Source organism: Puntigrus tetrazona, chromosome 3, assembly GCF_018831695.1.
Source record: "Puntigrus tetrazona isolate hp1 chromosome 3, ASM1883169v1, whole genome shotgun sequence".
Classification (NCBI taxonomy): Eukaryota; Metazoa; Chordata; class Actinopteri; order Cypriniformes; family Cyprinidae; genus Puntigrus; species Puntigrus tetrazona.
In genome coordinates, this window is record NC_056701.1 from 24,633,301 (window position 1) to 24,657,310 (window position 24,010).

General features: G+C 39.9%; 1 protein-coding gene across 1 annotated transcript; it reads right to left on the minus strand.

The window, feature by feature from the left end:
- Positions 1-861: 861 nt before the first annotated feature.
- ldlra (low density lipoprotein receptor a) lies at positions 862-18,008 on the minus strand. The gene is made up of 18 exons (XM_043235187.1): positions 17,767-18,008; positions 8,475-8,597; positions 7,724-7,846; positions 7,271-7,648; positions 6,657-6,779; positions 6,066-6,188; positions 5,856-5,975; positions 5,460-5,585; positions 5,209-5,380; positions 4,894-5,121; positions 4,689-4,807; positions 4,468-4,607; positions 4,238-4,379; positions 3,987-4,130; positions 3,704-3,877; positions 2,860-2,940; positions 2,538-2,701; positions 862-2,384 (listed from the first exon to the last, which is right to left on the minus strand). Exons 1-18 carry the CDS (start codon positions 17,822-17,824, stop codon positions 2,352-2,354), a joined length of 2,571 nt encoding a protein of 856 aa, XP_043091122.1. The 5' UTR covers positions 17,825-18,008; the 3' UTR covers positions 862-2,351.
- Positions 18,009-24,010: the final 6,002 nt, after the last annotated feature.

The window sequence follows — 24,010 nt, forward strand, 5'->3', positions numbered from 1 at the left end:
AGATAGATAGATAGATAGATTAACACAAATGAACATTTTATCTAACATAAGCACCAAACACTGCACACTTTGAACTTTGCCTGAAGAATAAAGTTGCCGTTCACTCACACGAAGCCCCACCCCCTTCTTTCCACGCCTGGTTTTCTGGTCGCCCCACACAAGACTCTCAGAAGAGCCAGAAACGTGAGTGATAACAAACATGTTGGAGGTGGAGCTGTTTGCCCAGTCACCTCGGTCAAAAACATGCACAGGTCATAGAGGTCCACCCACGCACCGGCCCCAACTAATCCATGGCCCACTTTTCCCAGGATATCCGTATATCATCCCATGGACCAAACGTGTTTTGAAAACCGAGACGTGAGCTTTTCCTAGAATTCACTTTCCTGGAAATCAGCTATTTTCCCAGAATTCCAGAAGTCATGGCTTTACAGTCGTTCCTTTGTGGGTTTTTTTGACTCATTCCAGATCGACATGAATAATGTGCATCCAGTAGGAAAGTGCTCTGGTTTATAAGCAGAGTCAAGTGTAAAATAAGCCCTTCAGGTTCTGCCTTTGCTATTTTACAGCAGTGATTGTCAGCCCGGGCCTCGTGTGCTCCAGGTGAACGGATATATTCAGCAGATCTCTGAGAAAAGGAGCTGACCCTTGATCTTCTCATCTGCTGGAATTGATCCTCACAGGACCAGCGTTTTTTATTCTAACTACACTTTACTGAAGCTACGTACAATTTCATCCTTTGCAGCTCTGAACTGTACTAGAATATTGGATTTTATTGGATTACCGTTTAAGCATAGCCCTGTAAAAAGCTAGTGATGTTCGTCGTGACACATTTGCTACGTGAAAAACACAAATAAAGCCAAGTGAAATCTTCAAATAGTTTATTTCAAGTTAGATTTACACACAGGTCAAGAACGCTCATGAATTAATTCTCAGAAAATGCATCACTAGATCAATTAACCAACCAGAATGTACAGAAATTAGTAAAAAATTATATATGTGTGTACTTTGTATATTATGTATAGTTATTATGTATATTATTGTATATTTATTACATATAAATATACCCACAAACAATATATATTTGTAAAACATGTACATGTATATTTATATTCATATATGTTTAATATAAACAATTAATTAATGTATTTATATATACATAAATATACACATTGCACACACATAAATTAGTACACAAAAACTTTTATTTTTGACGCGAATAATCGCAATTCATTGATTGGCAGCACTAACAGAAACAATTTTTTTTACTGTACATAGCAAAAAATAAAAGAAAAAAAGACAATTATCAGCCAAAGATCTAGATTCATGAAAATAAATACAACTCTTCTTTATATACAATACTGCATAATTAAAACACAAACGCTATGTATATGCAAATGCAATAATAAACATATTTACATACACTATTTACACATTCACAGTGAGAATGTAAAACAGATGTCACACAAGCTTGACTACAAAACGTTTGTAATAAAAATGAAAGACATTCTCTGACTCCCTGAATAGCATCTGGTATGAATCATCCACATTTTCACTGAAGTAAAATCATTAAAAAAAAAAAATCACTGGAATCATTGGCTCATATAACGAGGAACTTTATAATAGCAAAAAAAGTAACTTCAGTATCAGTACTGCATATGAGAAAGCAACCAGGTGCTGTTGGACAAAGTCTTTTTTCCATGAACTTCCGTTATCAGAAGTAACTTTGACCATTGTGGCAAAAAAAAATCTTGATGACTGAAATGGTGTAAACAACGGCATATAACATAAGGAAAACCGACTTTGCACATCTCTTGATAGAGTCTCTTTTGCATACATTGAAAGTACTGCATCTGTAATTAACCTAAGAATTAAATTAGACCAGGTAAATCACGAACGGTTGTTTGGAATGAAAAAAATAGCATGCAGTGTTCGTTTTTTAATCCTAGACAAAAAAGAAGAATCTTTAAAATGTACCAATACATACAATATTTACAATAATTTATCAGACAATTTATAGTGACAATAAAACCTTAATTTTTCCTTTTAAGTGCTATTAAAATATATCTATATTCATATGTTTGCATGATTTTATATAAAGTGAAAAACTAAGCAGTCTTGACAGCTGAGGTTGTTGTTGTCTGAGGTTTTTGGTGTTTGGTGTTTTTCTCTTGCATCTGCTTTGGCTTGTTTTGTTTTTTTTTTGCATCAGATGCATTGTGTGAAAAGGCAGTTTTTATCTCCCCCGTTCCTCAGATGTTGTTTTACTGCAGAACTGACCTCCAAGTAGAAAAGACATCCAATATGGCTCTCGTCTTGAAACATCAGTTTTGGCATGGGCTTTAATGTCAACGTCATATTTCATCATCGATGCTAACAACCTGTCTCTGTGAAAGCAAAATAAGACCATCGGTATTAGACCAGACAGCTGTCTACATAGGCTTATTAGTAAATGGATAAAGTTAACAATGCTTCAGGACATTAGCTAATACGGCTAACATGAGTATTGTCAGTAGTCAGTAAATGTTTTTATATCGTACCTGTGGGTAAAAATAGCCATCAGAACTACCGTTTCTGCATAGATGCACCTGGTCCTCTGTGGTCTTTTGATAAACTGGGTTGTCAAAGTGAATGCTGTTGGTATTTTTCTGACGCCACTTTCTCCAGAACAGCACAGCACCACCCACAATCAAACACAGGATCGCTTTGAAAAGATGGGACAAGATCTTTCAATATATCTGTTACATGTTGATTTATGCCTACATATTGCATTAAAACGCTCCCTTTCTTTGTAACGCACAGGTTTTCCGAACGCTACACATTTTTTATTGCTTGTTTAAGCATTTGCATCGAAGCACTCACCAAGAGGAGGTATAATGTACAAGGTCAACGTTGTGGGCGACGATGACGGAAACACAGCTTTGACAGTACTGTGGTGGTCATCTAAAGAGAAATCACAATAACTTGTAAAACAGATTTCACAAATTTCAATAAAACTGTAATATGACCTTGAATGGTTCAACGCCTGCCTGGAAATTTCTAATATGCTTTGCAAAACCTTAAAAGGTTAGTTTACCCCAAAATACAAATGTTGTCATTAATTGCTCACCCACATACCGTTCCAAACCTGTAAAACCTTCTCAACACCAATTAAGATGCTTATTGGTGACACAACTGACAAGCTGAAGACCCAGAAACATAGCAAAGACAACATTTAAATGGTCTCTGTGACATCAGTGGTTCAACAGTTATTTCATGACCCCACAAAAATTCTTTGTGCACAAAGAAAATGAAAACAATGGCTTTATTCAACAATTTCTCTCTTCCATGTGAGTCTTTGATGAACTTTCACAGAAGGACACACAGAAGAGGACAGATTTTTGCAAAAAGTCAGTCTTTTTGGTTTTCTCTCCTTGTGCAAAAAAGAGAGCTTTTGGATTTCATCAAAAATATCTTAATTTTTGTTCAGAATATGCATGAAGGGCTTACAAGTTCGTAACAGTATGATGGTGAGCATTTAATGGCAGATTTTTTTAATTAACTGGTTCAGGTGACAATGGCCCTCTGCAGGACAATGGCCCTCCAGAAGCAGGATTGAACTCCTCTGGGGTTGGGGCTTGGTTTTTGTCTAATTTGCCAAGAAAGTAGAAGAAGTAGTTGCCAAGTAGAAGACTGGGACAGATGGTATGAATAAAGAGAGGTATACCTGTCGGGGTAGATAAAGGAAGTTTGGTTGTGGTTTGGGATGGCTTGACTGGAGTAGCTTGAGTGGGTCGGTTAGGGATCGCAGGAGCAGGATTTAACGTTGTCTTCAACGGTACTTTAGGATGACTAGTTGTAACTATTTCAGTCTTGACAGGAGGTTCTGTTGTGACTACAGCTGCTCGAAATTAAAAAAAAAATATGTAAATCAGTTAGATATAGAAATCAGCAGAAATTAAATTAAGTTTATATCCATGTAATGACAACAAGCAACAAATTTGACTTGCCTTGAACACATTTTCGCATGTCTCTGGCCAACATCATGTTGTCTGGGCAGGCACAAGTGTATTTGGGTGAGAATCTATTGATTTGAGGGGCAGCCAGGCAAAGGAATTCACAGCCACCATTGTTGACCCTGCACCAGTTCATTCCTGGAAAGACATTCAGAATCAGTTCGGAACTACACTGAAGACTATTTCGTCAGTTCAGTTGCTGGGGAGGTTCTGTGAAATGTATGGCTATATAATGGAAGACATACCAGTCGGTTGCTTGAGGTTGTGATACAAGACGATGTCCTCTGGGGACGAGAGGTGTTCGGCCACTTTCGTGATGTCTCTTCCAGTAACACGATTTGCACTTAGAATTGCATTATTGCTTACATCTGTCCAAAACACTTTCTCCTAAAAACAACAAATTCTTGAGTGAGCATTCAGGTAACCTCCTAAACAAGGTCAGATAACCAATTTGAAAGGAGCGTGGAAGTGTTACCTCAAAAACAGTGAGCCCCAGAGGGTGGGCAAGTTTGCCCTGGTCAATGATCAGAGTACGCCGACCATCTCCCTGCACGCCGATGCTGGAGAGAGTGTGTAGCTTGGAGTCGACCCAGTACAAACGCTGGTTCAAAAGGTCTATGCATGGGACAAGACAAGAAAGTGGGTCAGACCAAAGTTGCACTTTGTGCACACTTATGTAAGAGGACATGTTCATACCAAGAGTTATTCCATTGGGCCAGACAATGTCATCCGTAACTAGGGCATAACGGTCCCCTCCATTAAGACCACCTCTCTCGATCTTAGCTGGTGTGCCCCAGTCAGTCCAGAACATGAAGCTACAACAAATAGGAGATTTAACATAGTAAACCACTTGTTTTTGTACTGTATCTCTACATTGTAGAGTATATGGCACTTGACCTACTTCTTAATAGGGTCGACCACAATAGCACGTGGCTTGGCCAGGTTTTCTTTGAAGAGAGTCTTTCGTCTGTTTCCATCCGCCGTCGCCACAGAGATGGCACCTTTAATGCTGTCTGTCCAGTAGATGTTCCCGTGGATCCAGTCGACAGCAATACCCTCAGGTGCATCTAAGTCACTCCCAATCACAACACTATGTTGAGAGGAGTTATCTGCTGTATCCATTGGTGCTCTGGGAATATGGCATTAAAATATCAGGTATGTTAGTTGGGTAAGAAGCGATAGAGACTCAAGATTGACAACGAGCCAAAAGATTTACCTGTATATCTTTTTGAGAGATAAATCGGACCAGTAGATCTCCCTTGAAGCAACGTTCATATCCAGTGCCACAACGTTCTTCAGGCGGGGAATAACACGTGCGTACTCGCTACGATCCAGAGTCATCTTCCTGACCTCATGGCGATTGGTGAAAAATAGGTAGGCGATGGTTCCTGCAGGACCATGTTTTTGAGTAGGAGTTTCTAAGCATGCAAGTATGGGAAATGACTACTGGAGGTTAAAAAGCTGTACCAATAGCTTTGCAAGCTTTGCTGGCTGGGTCCATCTGGTAGCCATCCTCGCACTCACACTTGTAACTACCCATCAGGTTGATGCAGATTTGGCTGCAGGTGTCTGGATTGGAGCACTCATCAATGTCTGAAGAAATCAAAAACAATAGGCAAGGTTGAAGTTAAACAGTCGTTTTGTTGCTTTAAAACGGTGTCAGTAACACCAATGAATCAGGACAGGCAGCAACAGCGTGGACTTACTGAACAAACTCTATCCTATTTCCAGTTCAGAAAGTGCAAATAGGTTTAAAGTACAGATTAAATAATTCTTTGAACTGGAACTGCACCAAGGTCTATGAAATGTACTATGACCAGATTTCCAGATGATTCTGTATGGGAAATAATTTCAGTTTCTTACCTTCACAGCGTCTCTTTTCCACTAACTGGAAGCCAGTGGGACAGAGGCACTCGTAACCAATCTTTAGGTCATTACATATATGAGAACAACCCCCGTTGTAATAAAGACACTCATTGGAATCTGTGGATTTGAAAATCACATCTTGTAACACAGCTTGGCCTTTGATGTAATTTCAAACAATGCACCTAACTGAACGCCGTTGCTACTTACCACATTCTCGTAACGGTTCGTCGGACCAATCCCGACAGTCCCGTTGCTTGTTGCAAACTTTTTCCATGCTGATGCATTCACCGCTGCGGCACTTAAACCTGTGTGGTGGCTCACAATGGGTTGCTGAAAACCAAAAAGGAAAAAAGCAAGTTAAACACATAAGAAAAACACCTAGAGCGAGGGTGGTCACGTGGCTGGGACCAAGATAACGGAGAAGCTCTGAGTAGCCATGCATGATTTAATATAAAAAACCCTTAATATACGTGGCTGATCTTTTAATACAACATCGCGTTGATATGTCAAAACCTTCCGTAACGAAACAATGTGACATCTTTACTCGAGGACGCAAGACTAGCGTAAAAGCAACTTCGGATTTAATTCAGTTACGAAGCTGTTTGTTGATATCAACGCGATCCGTGGTTTTCAATACTTTTTTTACTTATACAAGTGTAAACTGTAAATTGAGCTGGTAATTATGCAAAGGTGGATGCTTGTATACCTGTTCAGTTGTTTTTGGGGTTATAAGAAAAAAAACAAAAAAAACACAGAGCACATCAGTTTTGTTCTAGGAACATAATTTGTGTGCTTTACCATTAACACAGCCCAGCTCATCGCTCAAATCTTTGCAGTCATATACGTGGTTGCACTGCCGGCTGCCATGGATGCAAGATCCGTCACCACATTGGAACTCATCCGGTCTGCATGTGGGCAAGGCTGGAAAGAGAAAAATAATTAATTTTGTTTTGAGGATAAAATGGCTACTTTTAAGGTTACATTGTAACAAAGTGAAAATCAGTGGTGACCAAGACAAACGTCCCATTTATGTGTAGCGCCACCCTTTGTGAAATCTCATTGGTCCACAATCCTGCTTCCACTAACTCGCACTTTTGCATGCAGTACGGACAGATAAAGATTATGACTGGAAACTAAGAATGCATTTGATGGCTTAAAAGCAGAAATGTGAATTGACTTCTTCTATGTACATTTATTCTTCTATTAAAATTGAAAACGACAACGTTAATGTGTTTGTTCTCGGCAGTATCACAGCATAGCAGATCTATACAGGTGGAGCTGGGGAAGGCGGAGGGTTTCTGAAGCACACTGCAAACGCTAATTGTCATATATCTGAATGTTGAGAAGCAGCTGTGCCATGTGATGATGTTGTTATGTCAGACCGCCAAGTTAATGAGTCTCTAATTTCTTACAGCAGTTTTTCTCATCGGAGCGATCCAAACAGTCTTCTCCCCCGTCGCATTTCCAGCTGCTGTGTATGCACTCCCCACTGCCACAGTGGAATTCCATAGAGGAGCAGGGGTTTTTGGTAGGTTTAGGCGTCCCTGTGATGCATTTCTGAGGTAATTCGTCAGTGCCATCGGCGCAGTCGGCGTCTCCATCACAGACCCACAGTCGAGGCACGCACTGAGCGTTGTCGCACCTGAAGGAGCCGGAGCCGCACGTGGTGGGCGGACAGGAGACTTCATCACTTCCGTCGTCGCAGTCTCTCTCATCGTCACACACAAACGCGGCACTCACACACTGGCCGCTGCCGCAGCGAAACTCGCCGTCCAGGCACCGCCGAGGATCTGCAAGTGGAGATGTTAAACATGCGCACACTGCCACAACCGTGAAGACACACTTGACTTTGAGACGCCACTCACCGCAGCCTTCCTCATCCGCGCCGTTCTCGCAGTCTGCTTTGCCATCACACTTCCAGCTTTTTGGCACACACTGGTTCAGTCGCCCACCACAGCTGAACTCACTAGGTCTGCAGGTCTTGGCCACTGAAAAAATATGTTCGATTTTTACATTTTCTGCGCAAAATATGAGCGGTGCCTAGCTAGGCATGTAAGATTTAATCAGGATTTATCAGCAAATGTTAGTGATTTGTTTTTCATGCCAGCTGATCGTGGATATTTAATTGTGCATGACCTTGCTCTGCTTATTTTTAAATTCATGTAACCCTTTCACACTAAAATAACCTAGCGCCCACTGATTTGTTAACAAAACTAAATATGTAAAAACAAAGCGTGTAATATCAAAATGAATATCCACTTTTTGAAATGCTCAAATGGTTAAATGTGTTCAAATGTTATTTATTTTTAATAAAACAATGCAGACGTGTAAGTACCAGACGTGGGATCAAAATAATTAATCGGCTTACTGGTATCAGACAGAATTTTTCCCACTGCCACGTTGTTTAGGGAAATAATATTTCGTACATGCAAAAAATGGAAACGAAGCAAAATTTCTTTCAGCTTCCAATGGGAATGTAGCATCGTCATCAATGGATAAACACAGCTAACCGCATTCAAATCATTTATATGCACCTACAGCATCGTTAATGTTACACCAACACCTCTCTCTCGTCTCTTCGGGACAACTGACTCATCTTAGATGGAGGATACTCACAGCAGGCAGCGGGAAGCTCATCGGTGCCGTCTCCACAGTCATCAGTGTCATCACACACCCATCTCGACGTGATACACTTTCCATTGCCACACTGATACTGCCGTGGTTCACAAGTCAAAACACCTGTCAGATGGAGACATAAGTGACGACACATTATCCAACACCTTATGTAGGTCACAGAGATAACAAACTAGAGGGGGAGAATCGTTTTTGCTTTTCACTTTATAATCTTCCTTAGCCCTCACATCTAAGCATATCACTGCGCGCAATCACAACTGCAACAAGTATAGACAAAGACGGTGTCGAGTTTTTCCTGCTTTCCTGCTTCGTAATCTAAAATGCCAGGAAGGGGAGGTCTTCTACAGATCTTAATTAAAGGCAGAGGTTTGCTATGAGTGACACGACACCAGCAAACTTAAATACAGCGCCACCAACTTTTTAAAATACGACACTAATCTTACACAAGCGAAAACGAATCATGGTCTTGATAAAGGCGGGACGCAACAATGGCCGACTTTTAGCTGAAGCATCTTCAAACAGATAATCAAACAAAGATATCTAAGAAGTGGGAGAAGTGGGAGAGTCATGTGACGTTCATTAGTTAGTATTCACAGTTGCCAGGGAAATAATGATGGGCCCTTGATGGCTTTAGCCCACAGCTCAATGGATTTAGGTCACCTATCTCTGAAAACAAACGTGGAAGGCGCAAAAGAATTGAAGCGCTGATTTAAATTCATAATTGTGGAGGTATTTTGGCCAACAAAGTAGAGAAACCACTTGTAAGAAAAATAAACAATTCATAAATTAATATAATGTACATCATTACATAAATATTGCTATTGTTTAAAAATTATTTGCCAATCAATGTGGCAACTTCTCAAATTAATATAAAAAAAGAAAAAAATATTAACTGTACAGCAACCGTTTTACAACACCTTCCAACTTGGATCCAGAGTTAGATCATTCTATCTCATAATGGAAATGCGGATGATTAATGATTACACAAATGTAACATGTAGAGCGGTCTTATCAGTATTTAAAGACAAACCCTCCATTGATATAAAACCGTTTATGACCTTGGGTTGACATCATGTCTTCAAATGGTTGGGCGTTTTTTCCTGGTTCCATCGATTTATTTTTATGCAATATTTAGCAATTTCTTTTCCAGAATCAGAGAAAAAAAGTTTTAAATAATTAAGCATTTGCGAACATAAAAAAAAAGAAAATATTGATGACAGCACACCTGATGTATATTTAATTTTAAATTTTTGTACGAAAGTGACAGGCTGAAAGATGATGTTAGTGAGTTTTTTTTGCTTTCTTCTTATTTTAAATTATTTTGTAACCATATATGATGCATTAGAATGCATCGCCCTGCATGTGTTTGAATGTAGAACTATAGACTATATATCTATATATTAAGAATGTTTTCTGCAAAGATTTTAAAAGTGAATTTGTTTTACATGTACACCATATTGACCATTTCATGCTGGCATTTAACCTGAAATCAAAAGGAAAATGTTCCAATGCACAAGCAGATGATCACGTATATAATGATTATATACTGTTGTTGTAAGACAAAAACCATTCCTTTTCAGGAACACTGACAGACAAAGATTTATCACAAAAAATAAAAAATAATTGAAATGTGGAGATACAAGGTTTCTAGATCAGTGATAGTGACACAAAAATAAGAAAGAAAAAACTTTGACTTTGATGAAAAACAAGTTAACTGGAAGAATCCGAATGAGGAAATTACGTTCTTGCAAAGATATAGAAAAAAACCCATGCTGTGCATCAAAGGGTTAATCGGATAGTTTAGCAAGTTTCAGTGAAGAGAACTTAAATCACGTTGTAATTAATAAGTATGGAAATTGTTACCCTGAATTGGTCAAATGTTCTGAGAAAAGAAGTAAAATATCATCCAGATGTACGTATTGTTGGTTGTTTACAGATGCAGCTTGAGAGAATTAATTCTCTATTACTGTGTGTGTGTGAGCAAGGTATGACAATTGTTCTAGTCCCTTTTCGCCCTGCAGGTATAGTTTCAGGTTACTCTACTAACTCTGTAGTCTTTCATTCCTTATATAGACTTGCTTTGTCTCTAGTCTGCTAGTTTTGTGAATCTTCAACCCATATATGGAGTTGTCTTTTGTGCTCTCCGTAGTGGGCAGTTGAGGCATGTCCAGCTATGCAATAGAGGTCAACGCCCCATAAGGGCTATATAAGCTGATGGTTTACTCTCTGTGTTAAGCTGCATTCTGAATAAACCAGATTTGATTTCACTCGTGTGGTTTGTTCCGACTGCTGCTTCCAGGCGCCTGAATTTGTTCTGTACTGCTGATGAACGGACACAGGGGGACGCATACACTGAAGAAGAGAAGTTCTTACAGTTCTGGGGGCTCGTCCGGGATACATCTGACCAGGTAAGAGAAAGTATAGTTTCACTACCTGAGTAGATGTATCCGCGTAAGTCAATTGTATCGTGTTTGATTAAATTCAGACTAGATTGACTTGTTATAGTACGTGTCCGAGTCATCAGTGGTCAGAATGGGACACACATATCCTAAACCTGAACCCTCTGAAACACCCAAAGCATGGATGGAACGTTGTGGTTGGGGATACTACACGGTTCCATATCTTGATAATTTGGCGGGATGGACAGCGGGTACCCAGTGGCGAGATTATCCGCGTGAGGGCACTTTCGACCCAAGTCATATGAAAACAGTTTACAATTTAGTATATGGAGGTGAGGCGACCCTGATTGGGATTATAATTATATGAGAGGAGGATATGACGTGTGGTATAAAATGGCAGAGGTTTGGAGGAAAAGACGAATGCGTATGTTCCAAAAGCAGTTTTGAAAACTGTACCAAAACCAAAGAAAAATGATAAAGACAAACCATTGACAATGTCTAAACCGTGTGATGACGAAACCGCCGCCATATGTTAATCAGATGCTCGCACCACTGTCAATTAGTTGGGGCTGATTATAGATTCATTCTGCATAGCAAATTAGGCGCAGCCTACGATGAGAACGCTGTAATTAAGGCAGTACCTGTTCTCGCACCGAAATTTGAGCGTAGTTAAGCGCGAGGATTTAACAGAAGGAATTGGGAAGGAAAGACCAGCAGGAAAAGGACAGTTATTGAATTTGCATGGCGTGATGATCCGGAAGAAATGATGAGCCAACTGAGTGTACAATTAAAAAGTATCTTTTGGATTTGAAATCTTCCAACCGTGATCTGTCACAAGTCACTAACTGTAAACAGGGCAAGGATGAGACTGTTGCATGTTTTTCACCCGTTTTTCGGACGTGTGGAAGGTTGTGGGCGGACTGGAGCTGGACATTAATGAGCCCAACCCGATGTTCATATCTACCTTTATGTCCAACTGCCTTCCAACCCACAAGGATGTTCTGAAGTACCATCTGTGTGACAGACATAACCTGAAGGTTAAAGATGCGGGGTCAAAATCAGAACTTTAGAGAGTGATGGTATGTTCCTGAGGTAGGAAAGCATAACGTTGTATGTGTGTCTGTAGCTGGTGGCTATGCACCAGGTACACAAGGAGGATTTAAGAAGGGCAGAAAGCCAGGAAGATGTAATTATTGTAACAAGCCTGGGCATTGGGCTAGAGAATGTAACAAGCGCAGGGCCGATGAGCAGGCAAGGGCGGGCAACCCCAGCCCCGAGAGGGTCCCCACAGATGTATGCGCAGATGTATGCACAGCCTAGCAGTCAGCAGCAACAGTCTCAGGCTCCTTACCAACCTAGGGGCTACGCGCAGCAGCCTGTCTACCGTCCTCAAGAATAGGGCAGCCCACAGAGTTCTGACCCCACTGAAGTTGTAAATTCCGCACTTTTATCTCTTTGTTTTGCTTCCCCACAGGGCGTGACTTGCCACTCATTGAGTTACATGTGAATGGGCAAACGTACCCTTTCTGTTGGATACTGGGGCTACGTTGTCTTCTTTGGGGTCTATGTATAATGGGCCTTACACAAGGATGATGTTGGCCTTGTGTCCTGTGTACCATACGAAGACTTAATACAGGCCTGTCGTCTTCCTAGTTCGTTGTCCATCATCAAAACTAAGGGCCATTCTGTCCTTGATACCCTTGAGGCTAGAGGTAACACTTTAGCTGACCATGCAGCCAAAACTGCTGCAGCATCTGGATTGATGCCATCATGGTTGTCTGTCTCTGCTGTTTCGACATCTGTTATGACTAGTAATATGTTACCTGACATAGATATTTGTGCTATACAGGCGGCTGCTACAGAAGCGGATGTGGCGTTTTGGATCTCTGAGGGAGCGTCAAAGAATAACGAGCGGTATTTTGGTTGACTCTTCCGGCCGTGTGTGTGTGCCAGCCTCCTGTGCCCGTTCTTGGTAAGAGAGTTTCATGGTGTCACACACGCGGCCGAAGAGGGGTATTGGATGAAATGACCAATTTTTGTGCATCCAACATTTAGCCACATATGTTAATTCCACTTTAGACAGGTGCATGGTTTGTGCTATGAATAATTGTTCTAAACCTTTGGCGTCGCATCAACAGCTCCCTCTGCCAGAGGCCCATTGCAACAATGGCAAGTAGATTTCACACATCTACCTAAGAGGGCCCATACAAATACCTATTGGTGTTTGTGGACAAATTTTCTAGATGGGTGGAGGCGTTTCCATGCCCAAAGGAAGACGCCCCACTGTGGTACGATATCTACTCAAAGAAATAATTTCTAGATATGGTATACCACTCGCCATAGACTCTGATAAAGGCCCTGCCTTCGTGTCTAAAGTACTAATGAACCTAATGAAAGAATTGCAGATCACGTGGAGACACCACATTCCATATCATCCTCAATCATCTGGTATAGTCGAAAGGGCAAATCGTACTATCAAAGATAAATTACTTAAAAGCAATGCAAACGGTCGGTCACCAAGACTGGACCTCACTGCTACCCGTTGTCCTGGCAGAAATGAGAATGTCACCCCATAAGGGTCTCAAAGGTCTATCACCGTATGAGATGGTGATGGGGCGCCCTTCCCCGCGCCTTGGAGAAAGGGAGGGTGTGTTTTGGGAGATGGGGATGTGATGTCCATATGAGTGAATATGTGCAGTTACTGATTGAAGCTCTCCACAAGAATTGGAGCAAAATGCATTGAGTTCAGCACCTATGCCAATTGACATGACACACCCTTTTCAAGTGGGTGACACAGTATTAGTGAAACAATTCTTAAAAATGGGAGACCCATTGGACAAAACAAAATATAGTGCTCCTACCAAAATTGTTGCTGTAACTCGAACCGCCCGTACTAACTGATTCTTTTCCACAGTGGATCCATGCAACCAGGCGGAAAATGCATCAATCAGCAGTATGAATGTCTAATAGTTTTCTGACCAGATTGTTATTAGCCGTCAACACCTGAACAAGGGGCCACTCTTGTAGGATCATTGATCACTACTGTCACGGGACGGGAGGGGCTGGGCGGTGCGCATTACTGGACTGACGACCTGGCGACTTCTTACGTAGATTGGTTGCTATTGCACAACAGAGGAGCTGAACACGCAGCGCTGTTGCTGACATAGAAACTGACTGCACATATCCTTTGATTATATTATTTAATTATTATTTGATCAGAATGCAGCTTCTGTTAGTATTCATGATTTTTGTATCATTACAATGTGTGAACTGTGTTTTACCTACTGATAATTTGTTCTGGCAATATGCCAATTGGACAGCTAGACATCACACCAATGAGTCATGTTATGTATGTCAGCAAATCATGTCATCAACTGTATCAGTGTCCATGCCTGTCATGCCTCAAAACAATATAACAACTATATGTAGATCGCTTAATAGCTGGAAGCCTGCCGTTAACTGTGATGGGTGGAGCGGCTCAATGACATCAACACAGGTTCCTTCCTGAAGGAACATCTTGGGATAAGGCCAATGTTTCAGAGTTATCTTACCCTGTTCAGATATTCCAGCATACCTCACAGCATAAGAAACAGTACCACAGGTTGAAGAGATCTGTAGCTGATGGCGTCCCTGAGGAACATCAACTCTCAACTAAATGGCACGGTTCTGGACCTCTTTGGTGCCCACGTATGGTGTCAGTGATCTGTGGCATCAGACCGAAGTTCTGCACTCACCGTCTGGCTAAATTTGTTAATGACACCACAATTGGATTAGACGGAGCGGAGAGGAGCTGGGTGCTCGCGTCTGATGACCACACAGAATCGACTAGCCCTGGACATGTTGCTAGCAAAGAAGGCGGAGTATGTGCTCTGGTTGGTGACCAGTGTTGTACATATGTCCCAACTGAGGACGAACCTGCTGGTGCTGTGGGCCATGCTGTGAAGGAAATGAAAAGGTTGCAGAAGACTTGTATGATGATGAACAAAAGATACAGGACTGGGGTGGGGTATTTTACATCACCTGTTTGGCTGGATGACTCCTTTCTTTACTATGCTTGTACCAATTTTAATAATCGGTTTTGCTGTATGTGTTTTTGGACCATGCATTATGAGATGTTTGATGGATCGTGTGTATGCCACAATTGACAGTATGACAGGTCCTCGTTATACTCCGATGGCCAGAAATTAGGCTCTTCAGCCTAAAGAGGGGACTGAGAGAATTAATTCTCTATTACTGTGTGTGTGTGAGCAAGGTATGACAATTGTTCTAGTCCCTTTTCGCCCTGCAGGTATAGTTTCAGGTTACTCTACTAACTCTGTAGTCTTTCATTCCTTATATAGACTTGCTTTGTCTCTAGTCTGCTAGTTTTGTGAATCTTCAACCCATATATGGAGTTGTCTTTTGTGCTCTCCGTAGTGGGCAGTTGAGGCATGTCCAGCTATGCAATAGAGGTCAACGCCCCATAAGGGCTATATAAGCTGATGGTTTACTCTCTGTGTTAAGCTGCATTCTGAATAAACCAGATTTGATTTCACTCGTGTGGTTTGTTCCGACTGCTGCTTCCAGGCGCCTGAATTTGTTCTGTACTGCTGATGAACGGACACAGGGGACGCATACACTGAAGAAGAGAAGTTCTTACACAGCTGAAGATGCTGGCCACAGGATGCAACGTGGCTGTTTGCTTTGTTCTTGGATGTGTCTAGTGTGTCTTTTTATCTGAACAGCCTACTATCAAGAAAAGAGAAATACACGTGGCGACCAAGCCAAGGTTGTTATGGAAAGTTATCTGGCTTATCACATCGATGGCCTAAGAAACTAAAATGCATCATAACTGATAGAAGCCCTCAAGAAACCTTCTGGCCTACAAGAAGGTTATCTTCTCGTTTAATGCAATATTTGTATTGCTCTTGCTTCACTAGAGTCTGCATGACATCATGTGCACGTGTAGATACCAACAAGAAAACAGAAGCATATCTTTCTACAGTAAATCTTTCACCTTTCTCTCGTGTGTTAAAGGTTAATCTACTAATAAACCTACACTTGGGTTATTTTTTCAACCCAAATGCCGGGACGAGGGTTGTTTTAACCCAATTGTAGGTTGAAAACTGGTCTTGATCTGTTACCCAGCGGTGCTGGGTGGGGAACGCTGATGTTAAAGAGAGCATGCACGCTTGTTCTGTGTTGTTTAGTATATGGAGTTTACATTATCATTCATGCTCACGTTCTTTCACACATATACTTCTGTTAAACGTCAGACTATCAGTGTTACTGTTTATGTGGTTTATGTGTGTACTGTCATGCCAAAATAGTTTGTAAAGATCTTAACTATTAACTTATTGTACAATTATTGTATATCCATATTTTTTATATATTTTATACAGTATATACAATTTACCAAAAAGGTTCAATTTGATCTTAAAAGTTGTATTTAACGCCATACTCCTGCGTTTCTTCTAACATGCATGTTACTATTTCTCTTCTTGTTTTTAATAAACATTTACCTCTTGATAGTAATTTTTGTGTGTAAAAGTGATATAAAATGAACGATTTGTAGGTTTAACGCCTAGCTCAGTGTGGGTACATTTTAGCCCCGCAATGCTGAGTCAAATATATAACCTCACTTGTTGGGTTAAAAACAACCCAGCACTGAGTTTGTCCCTTTTTGACCCGGCGCCGGGTTGCCAAAATAACCCAAACTGGGCTGTTTGTAACCCAGCAGTCTTTAGAGCATACAAACCTTTATATAATATAATTTAATATTATATAAGATTAAACAAACATTGCATTTGGCACAATTCAAAGCCTAATTGAAAGACTTTTACATTTTTTAATTGGTGTAATCATAGGTGAAATCCACCCACATAGTAAAATTATTTCACTAAAGTAAAATTGTAGTATTTTCAACCTGTACCACCAGCTTTGTTTTACTCTGCACAGTCCAAAAACGAATTATTTCTAGAGATAAGAAGCCTATCTATAGCTACAATTACACCCAAACATAACTACACCACTTCTACTAATGAGGACAAAGTGTTTTTATTATGTGTTGTTTTTTTTACATATGCAGTAACTTTTCATCCACACTGGTACCAATTCAATTCCAAAAACAACACGGAGAGACCAAACAACATAAGCATAGAAATCGTGCCCTCTTTAATCCCTTATTTTTCTTGTCTGTGCAGACGTAATGCATGTTTTTGTTGGAAGATAGGTTTGCGTGGGCAGCTCTGCAGCTCCTCATGCCTTGGATCTACGCTACTACTGTCCTTGTGACATCATACACTGCAAATGATTTAGAACTTCTCGGAAAGGCATGTGTGCGAAAATACCAAGGAATGAGGCCCCTATAGCACACACATGGACAGTATAGACACATGTGGTTATTGTAAGGCAATACTGTGATTTGTCCTGCCTAGTGAGGCTGGAGAATTCATTCATGTTGAGCGAAACAGAAGCAAACAATGCAACCGAGTTCTGTAGAGAGCAGTAACAGCTCTGAAATAAACATCATCATTAGCATCATAAACACATGCCTAAAAAAAAAAAAATAGTAATTATATATATTTATATATATATATATATATATATATATATATATATATATATATATATATATATATATATATATATATATATATATTTTTTTATTTTTTTTTTTTTTTTTTTGATAGATAGATTCAACTTTATAGGCTGGATTAGCCACTTTTTAAATTACACTATCACACACAAACAAAGGGAGAGTAACTATACGTTATTTGAACGTCTTTAACACGTGTCTTTATGGGTTAAAATACATTCAAATACTAATATGTTTAAAATAATAATAATAATGATCATTAATGATGCCTAAAGATAAAGCAAACTTGTTTACTCACCTGCTTGAACAGGACAGAAGAAAGTTACTGCCAGTAAAAATATGAATGACCTCTTCATAGTCTCTCAGTGAGCTGGTTAAAGCCCCTCGCTTTTTCTGCTTGATGTGTTGGTTGAGTTTTTATTTTGGGTGTTAACATTAAATATATAGTTCTGATGAAGCAGACGGACTCGTGTTGATTTGAAGCTGTGTGGAAACGTATGTTTGTGAAGCGGTGGACCGAGATGTGTGTTATGATGCTTGAACTTGAACCATTCGAATTTGAATGGGAGAGCGGAGTGGGCGGGGCTTCGCGACGAGGGCGGAATCCGGTGGTGTGATTTAAGAGTTGCACAATCGAGGGCGTGGCCAGACGTAGTGCACGCCCATCCCAAACAATTCTGCTCTGCGAGATTCCAGGTAGAAGAGCGGTACGAAAACTTATTTATCGCCGATGGCGGGAAAGAATAACAACCCGAGAAATCTGATAAGCATCAAGCCTCGTATCTGGAAGAGATCGCTGCTGTGTAAACCGTCGTGAACATGTACAGTATATCTGCTCACCGTTCAAGGCTGCCAGAAGTCATAAATGCAAATAATATATCATAAATCTAAATCCATATTTTTGCGACCTTGACACATAATGAAATACTATAGCCTACGTTAATGGTCAAATGTGTAGAAACAGAGTAAAGGGTGGCGGCAGTCATAAACACGTGTGACTTAGATCTGTAGTTGGGAGCCGTATTTATGATTATTGTACAGATGCCCAATTTGTGTAGGGAATAAATCTGTAAACCAACAAACAACATTTAGACAGACTTTGGGATCCATTAAGATAAGTAGCTAATATCGAAAAAGCGATAATTCTTTTAAAGTGAACAGTATTTTTTTTAAAAAATGAATTAATAATGGTTAATAAATGCTGGGGACACAGTATCTAATGTTTAACTCCACAAATTAGCAGTGATGTAAAAACACTGTGAAAAAGGCCTTGAACTAGTAGCCCAAACGTCATCAGGACAGAGTCTTCTTAAACCAGCACTGGGACATCTGCCAAAACAATTCACCGACTTTTGTCCGGTTATTTTTTTTTCTGTAGATATTTGGGATTTTCAAGATGTTGCAGCTTAATGTTTAGATAGTCACTGAGGTCAGGATTTCCACAACAGCAGGCATGTTTGCCCCTGGAATGCCAGAAGCAATGCTAAGTTCCTGAAAGAAGATCACATTATATAAACAGACTTTCCCTGACTTTGCTACATTGGGGAAAACATTTGCAAGCTGGGGCTGGAGGCCTCTTGAACCGGTTCTGCTAAATCCTGCGTGTGTTTGTCTTGGGAATCACACACGGCGCTTCAGATCAGGAGCACAAACACTGGAGTAGAGTCTCGGTGGCTGCCGGGCTACAAATCAAATTGTAAAAAAATAATAATAATGTAGTATTAAAATCAGTACATGAGACTTTTTAAAGAAGTCTCTGATGCTCAGCAGGCTGTATTTGATCAGAATTACTCTAACCATTTTCCGTTCTGATGTATTTTAAAATGTGTTTTAATGAATTTTCAGCCTCATCACTGCAGTCTTTTGTGTCTCCTGATCCTTGAGATGTCATTTTGATGAAAAGTGCCATGATACGCTCTATTGCAGGATTCTATGAAGGATGAAAACGTCAAAAAAGAAATAGCAATCCTTTGTAACTTTAGAAATGACTTTACTGTCACTTTTCAACCGAATGCATTCATGCTGAATAAAAGTGCATTTCTTTAAATCCGTGTAAAAATGACTTTCAAGGCAGAACTCCCGTGGTGTATAACAAGGGAAACAACAAGCATGTGCGCGAATATAAAAGCCTGCTGTTTGTGTGGAGGGTAGGTGAGGTGAACGCTCTTATCTGATGTCTTTACCTGAAGACGAAAAACAAAAAAACCTGCACCCCGGTGGGAAACCGGATCTGTCGCTCTGCCACCGCTCACCTCAGCAGCATCTACTGGGAAGCTTCCCAAACTAGAGAAACAAAAACCAGAAATTCTACAGAAGCTTGTACGAAACGATTCATGCGTGCTGGATGCACACGTGGGAATCTCAGATGTTTTGCGTTGCAAGTAGGTTCTAAATGCTAAATGAAAAGCGAGCGGAGAGCAACTCGGCTTCAGAAGCAATATCTCCTATCAGCAATTAAACCCGGAAAATAGAAAGTAGGAGTGTTTTCACGCTTGTTTGAGAGTTTAAGGTGTCCTTTACGCTTCTGTGTGCATCCTGCTCGTTACCTCGAAATGAGCAAGTCTTCGATAACTGAACAAACATATTTTATTAGCAAACTCCCAGAGTACGCTGGTCAAAATCTCTGGCGATTATGACATCCCGTCAAAGGGGGAGGGAGGTTAACAATAAGGTCTCTGTGTTCTCAGGGTCCCGGTGTCCTAGTGAGAGTGTGTACAGTACAGAATAGCACCGAACACATTTTCAGCACAGGAGCCCAAAGCTAAATCCCCAAAACGCTGTCTGATCTGTGGTTAGCTGTCTCAAAGCTAACGTTCGCATATAGAGAAAGATTTGAGTTGGCTAAACTAGTTATCTCTTGCATTCAATTTGAGGATGAAATGTGACGTGTTTCTGTATCCTAGGTGTTCGGGGGGAGGAAGTGTTGAAGCGATAAGCTCATTCGACACACCTTAAATTATCACCAGACCTTGCCTTACGAGTAACAGATGGCCTTTGAGCAAGTCAGGCTATTTAGTTAGCATGTGCAAACATCAACTTAGACCTCGATCTGTCGCATATACAGTACAAATAAAATCTATTCTCCTTCGTGACCTCCTTTGGCTTCGGCGCTACTGTGTTATAACACAAAATCGCTGTATTCGAAGCGAGAACCGTTCGCATTTTTAAACACAAAGCGTACAATGTCAGGGAATACAATACAGCTATTGCGAAATCGGTGATAGTTAAACACGAGCGCATAACTGAATGCATAATGCGTTCGCCAATACGCCCACGGGCAAATCCAACAGTTTTGTAAGAAATAGTTTTACTGAATAACAACAGATAAATGATTGACAGATATAGACGGACAGAGAGACAGGTATACAAGACATAGAACGAGCAGAGGAAACGATGGATATATATCGATTATTATTAAGATTCTGTAACTCCTTGAGGGTTTCCGTAGGCCTCTCAACTGTTTCCATTACGGATCTTCCTGTCTGGCTACTTATTTTTGGAGTTCAGCCAATTTTGGGTAGAGTTACAGTGGCTTTTTTTCTTTTTTTTTTATATTTTCCCATTCTGTGAATGTCTTCGCTCCGCTCCGAAGCATATTTCACTCCCTTGGATATCTTCATTGGTTCTTGTGTGGACTGGAGTTTTTTTTTTTAGAGTTACGGATTTGAACGCAGCGTCTCCGAACAGTAGAGTTTTAAAACTGTTCACAATGTGTCTGACATCATCAGGAAAAGGCCAATGGTGTAGTTATGCGGATGAAAGGAACACTCCGCTTTTTTGGGAAACAGGCTCATTTTCCAACAGGATCTGTTCAGCCGATCCCGGGGTCTGGAGATAGCACTTTAAGCACAGCTTAGCGTAGTTCATTGAATCCAATTCAAAAAAATGACTTGATTATAACGCCGGGATGAGAGTGTAGTTCCTAATCATATCAGATTCTATGCTAAGCTATGTTAAAAAATACTGAATGGATTAAAAAAACGATCAAATTTATAATCTTATTAACTCTGGGGGAGTTGGAGAATGAGCTTATTTCCTTTAGTTCATTATGTCGGGAGGGATTAAAAAAGCAAAAAGATTATGCAATTAAGAAGTACTCATAGCGTTTATAGACAGAAGAGATGGAGCTTGCGATATATGCGGGATATTACTTTAAAAATTAGGAGCAATATCAGTTACTGACACAGTACTCGTGTGATAAAAGTGCAGATAGCAGCCAACGTAAACCATACATTCAGTCCAGGAAGAAATAGCTGAAATAGTTTATGTGTACCACAAGACGCTGAAATAAAGCCAGAGGACTACAAACATGCAGGTTCCTTAGTTTTGACTAACACTAACAGCACCACCTCGTGTTCAAAAAGATCATAAATACAAACACACACAATACTTTTTCTTGTTAACTCTCAGACTTGGTTACTTAAAGCGGCTCACTTTTTAACTTTTTTAGAGAGTACACTTGAAATAACATTTTAAATGGAATCAATCATTTAATAAATCAGAAGAATCTGTATTTTTTTTTAAAGGTGTGAAATTAGGAATGGATGAGCGTACATTTTTTTTTGCCAGGATCAAACTGGATTGAAATCAAAATTGAATTTTGAATGAGTTCGATTTTTATCGAATTTTTATCGACAGCTTTGTTTTAGCGACACTCAGATGTCAAAAACAATAAAATAGCTCATTTATAATGATACATTTAAAACTATATTCTAATTCAGTGTAGCTCCACCTTCCATTTAGTTCCATTTGTGTTTCTAATCTTATTTTTATTATTTCCATGTCCATACTATAATGTTGCTTATATATTGTCTTATATAGCGTCTCGGTCATGCTGCCCTTTTCATCTTCAATTTAAAAAAAGGAAAAAAGAGAAAGCATTAAATAAGTTAAAGAAACATTGTTTGTTGGAAAGAAGGCTGATTTCAAGAGAAAGGTTATCTGGCTGATATTATGGTTCAAGCCTTGTGTTTACTAACTACCAATTATTTAAAAACTGTAAATGACCAAATTTATTCATTAAAATTCATTTGCCAGCACTGAGTATTACCTCCAGTATACAAATGTTCTAGCAAAAACTATTGGCCATGTTGTTTAAATTCTTTACTGTCTTTTCCCACAAAGCAATGCAACTTGAACTATCTATCTATCTATTGATCTGCCTAATAATACACACACACACACGCATATATAGTACATTTGTGTGTGATAAAGTCAATTCTGGTATCAAACCATACAGAGTACTTTTTTAAGTGCATCATCACATATATATATATTCTTCAGTGCCATCCACACACGCAAAACGTTAGCTAGAACGTTTCTTTTCCCTACTATGGAAGTCAACGGTGACCCAAAACAGCTAAATATCTTTCTTTATGATCTGCAGAACAGATGAGGGTGAGTAAATTTCATTTTTTGGGTGAACTATTCCTTTCATGAAGTGACGTGGATGAAGTAGCCTATTAAAAGTGCTACTAGCCAAGATATTTACTCCATTACTGACAGGCAGACAAAATTTCACAGGCTGGAAAATCTCACTCATCGTCCGCTAAATTACTCTTTGGTTGGTTTATTGAACCAGCAATTCAGTGTTTGCTTTCTGGATGCACTACGATCCTTAGCAAGCTGACAACAAACGAAATTCTTCGTGTGGACAAGTCATCCACCTTATTAGAAATGTGCACCAGCAGAATTATTTGATATCTGAAGGGAAATAAGCAGTATTCTCATTTCAGTAATGCATATTGACTATTATACAACCAAGGTTGAACTCACACCGAATTAAAACCGAGTTGAATTCTGAGTTAACTTGCCTAGTTTGTTCAGTCCATTCGGAGCGGGTCGACCGAGTTTAGCCACCACGTGCACCACGACTTTGAAAAGCCATCAACAGAGCTTTGAAATTACGAGTCACCATGGTAACAGCTCAATTTTAATATCCGAGGTGACAACTGTCAGAACGTTTTAGTTATTGAACAAATTTTCATTTTAAAAGGTATCCGATTAGGCAGGGAAATTGTGGCAGGAGAATTTGTTTTTTGTTTTTTTTTTTACAAAAAACAGTTCAAAAGCATTAAGCATCAACATTCGACAATAACGGTCATTCGGTATCCATTTCAACATGCAGAGGCTTCTCCTGCAGGCTTAGGATCTTCAAACAATTAAATGTTCCCCCCACCTACATTTAATTAGGGTAATGACTTCTTTTCTATAGTCTTTGCTTCTATTCAGCCAATAGCAAGGCAGATACTCAGTTGGATTTTAATAATGGTAAGTTTCGCCTTTGTATTCGTAGAAATAAAGATGAATAAATGAGGTATTTAAACGTCGCTTACACTTTAAAAAGGGGAAAGAGACAGAAACTCTGGGTTTACCGAAGAACATCTGCTCCCGACCAGGTACGACTCACAACGTGGTTTAGTTTCATTTATTATCGGAAACAAAAACTCAGATTTCGCTCTTTTTTGGGGTTAGCAGACTAAAACCCACTTTCTGGAATACATCCCAGAAGTAACTTATCTTCATAAATAACTGAAACCACG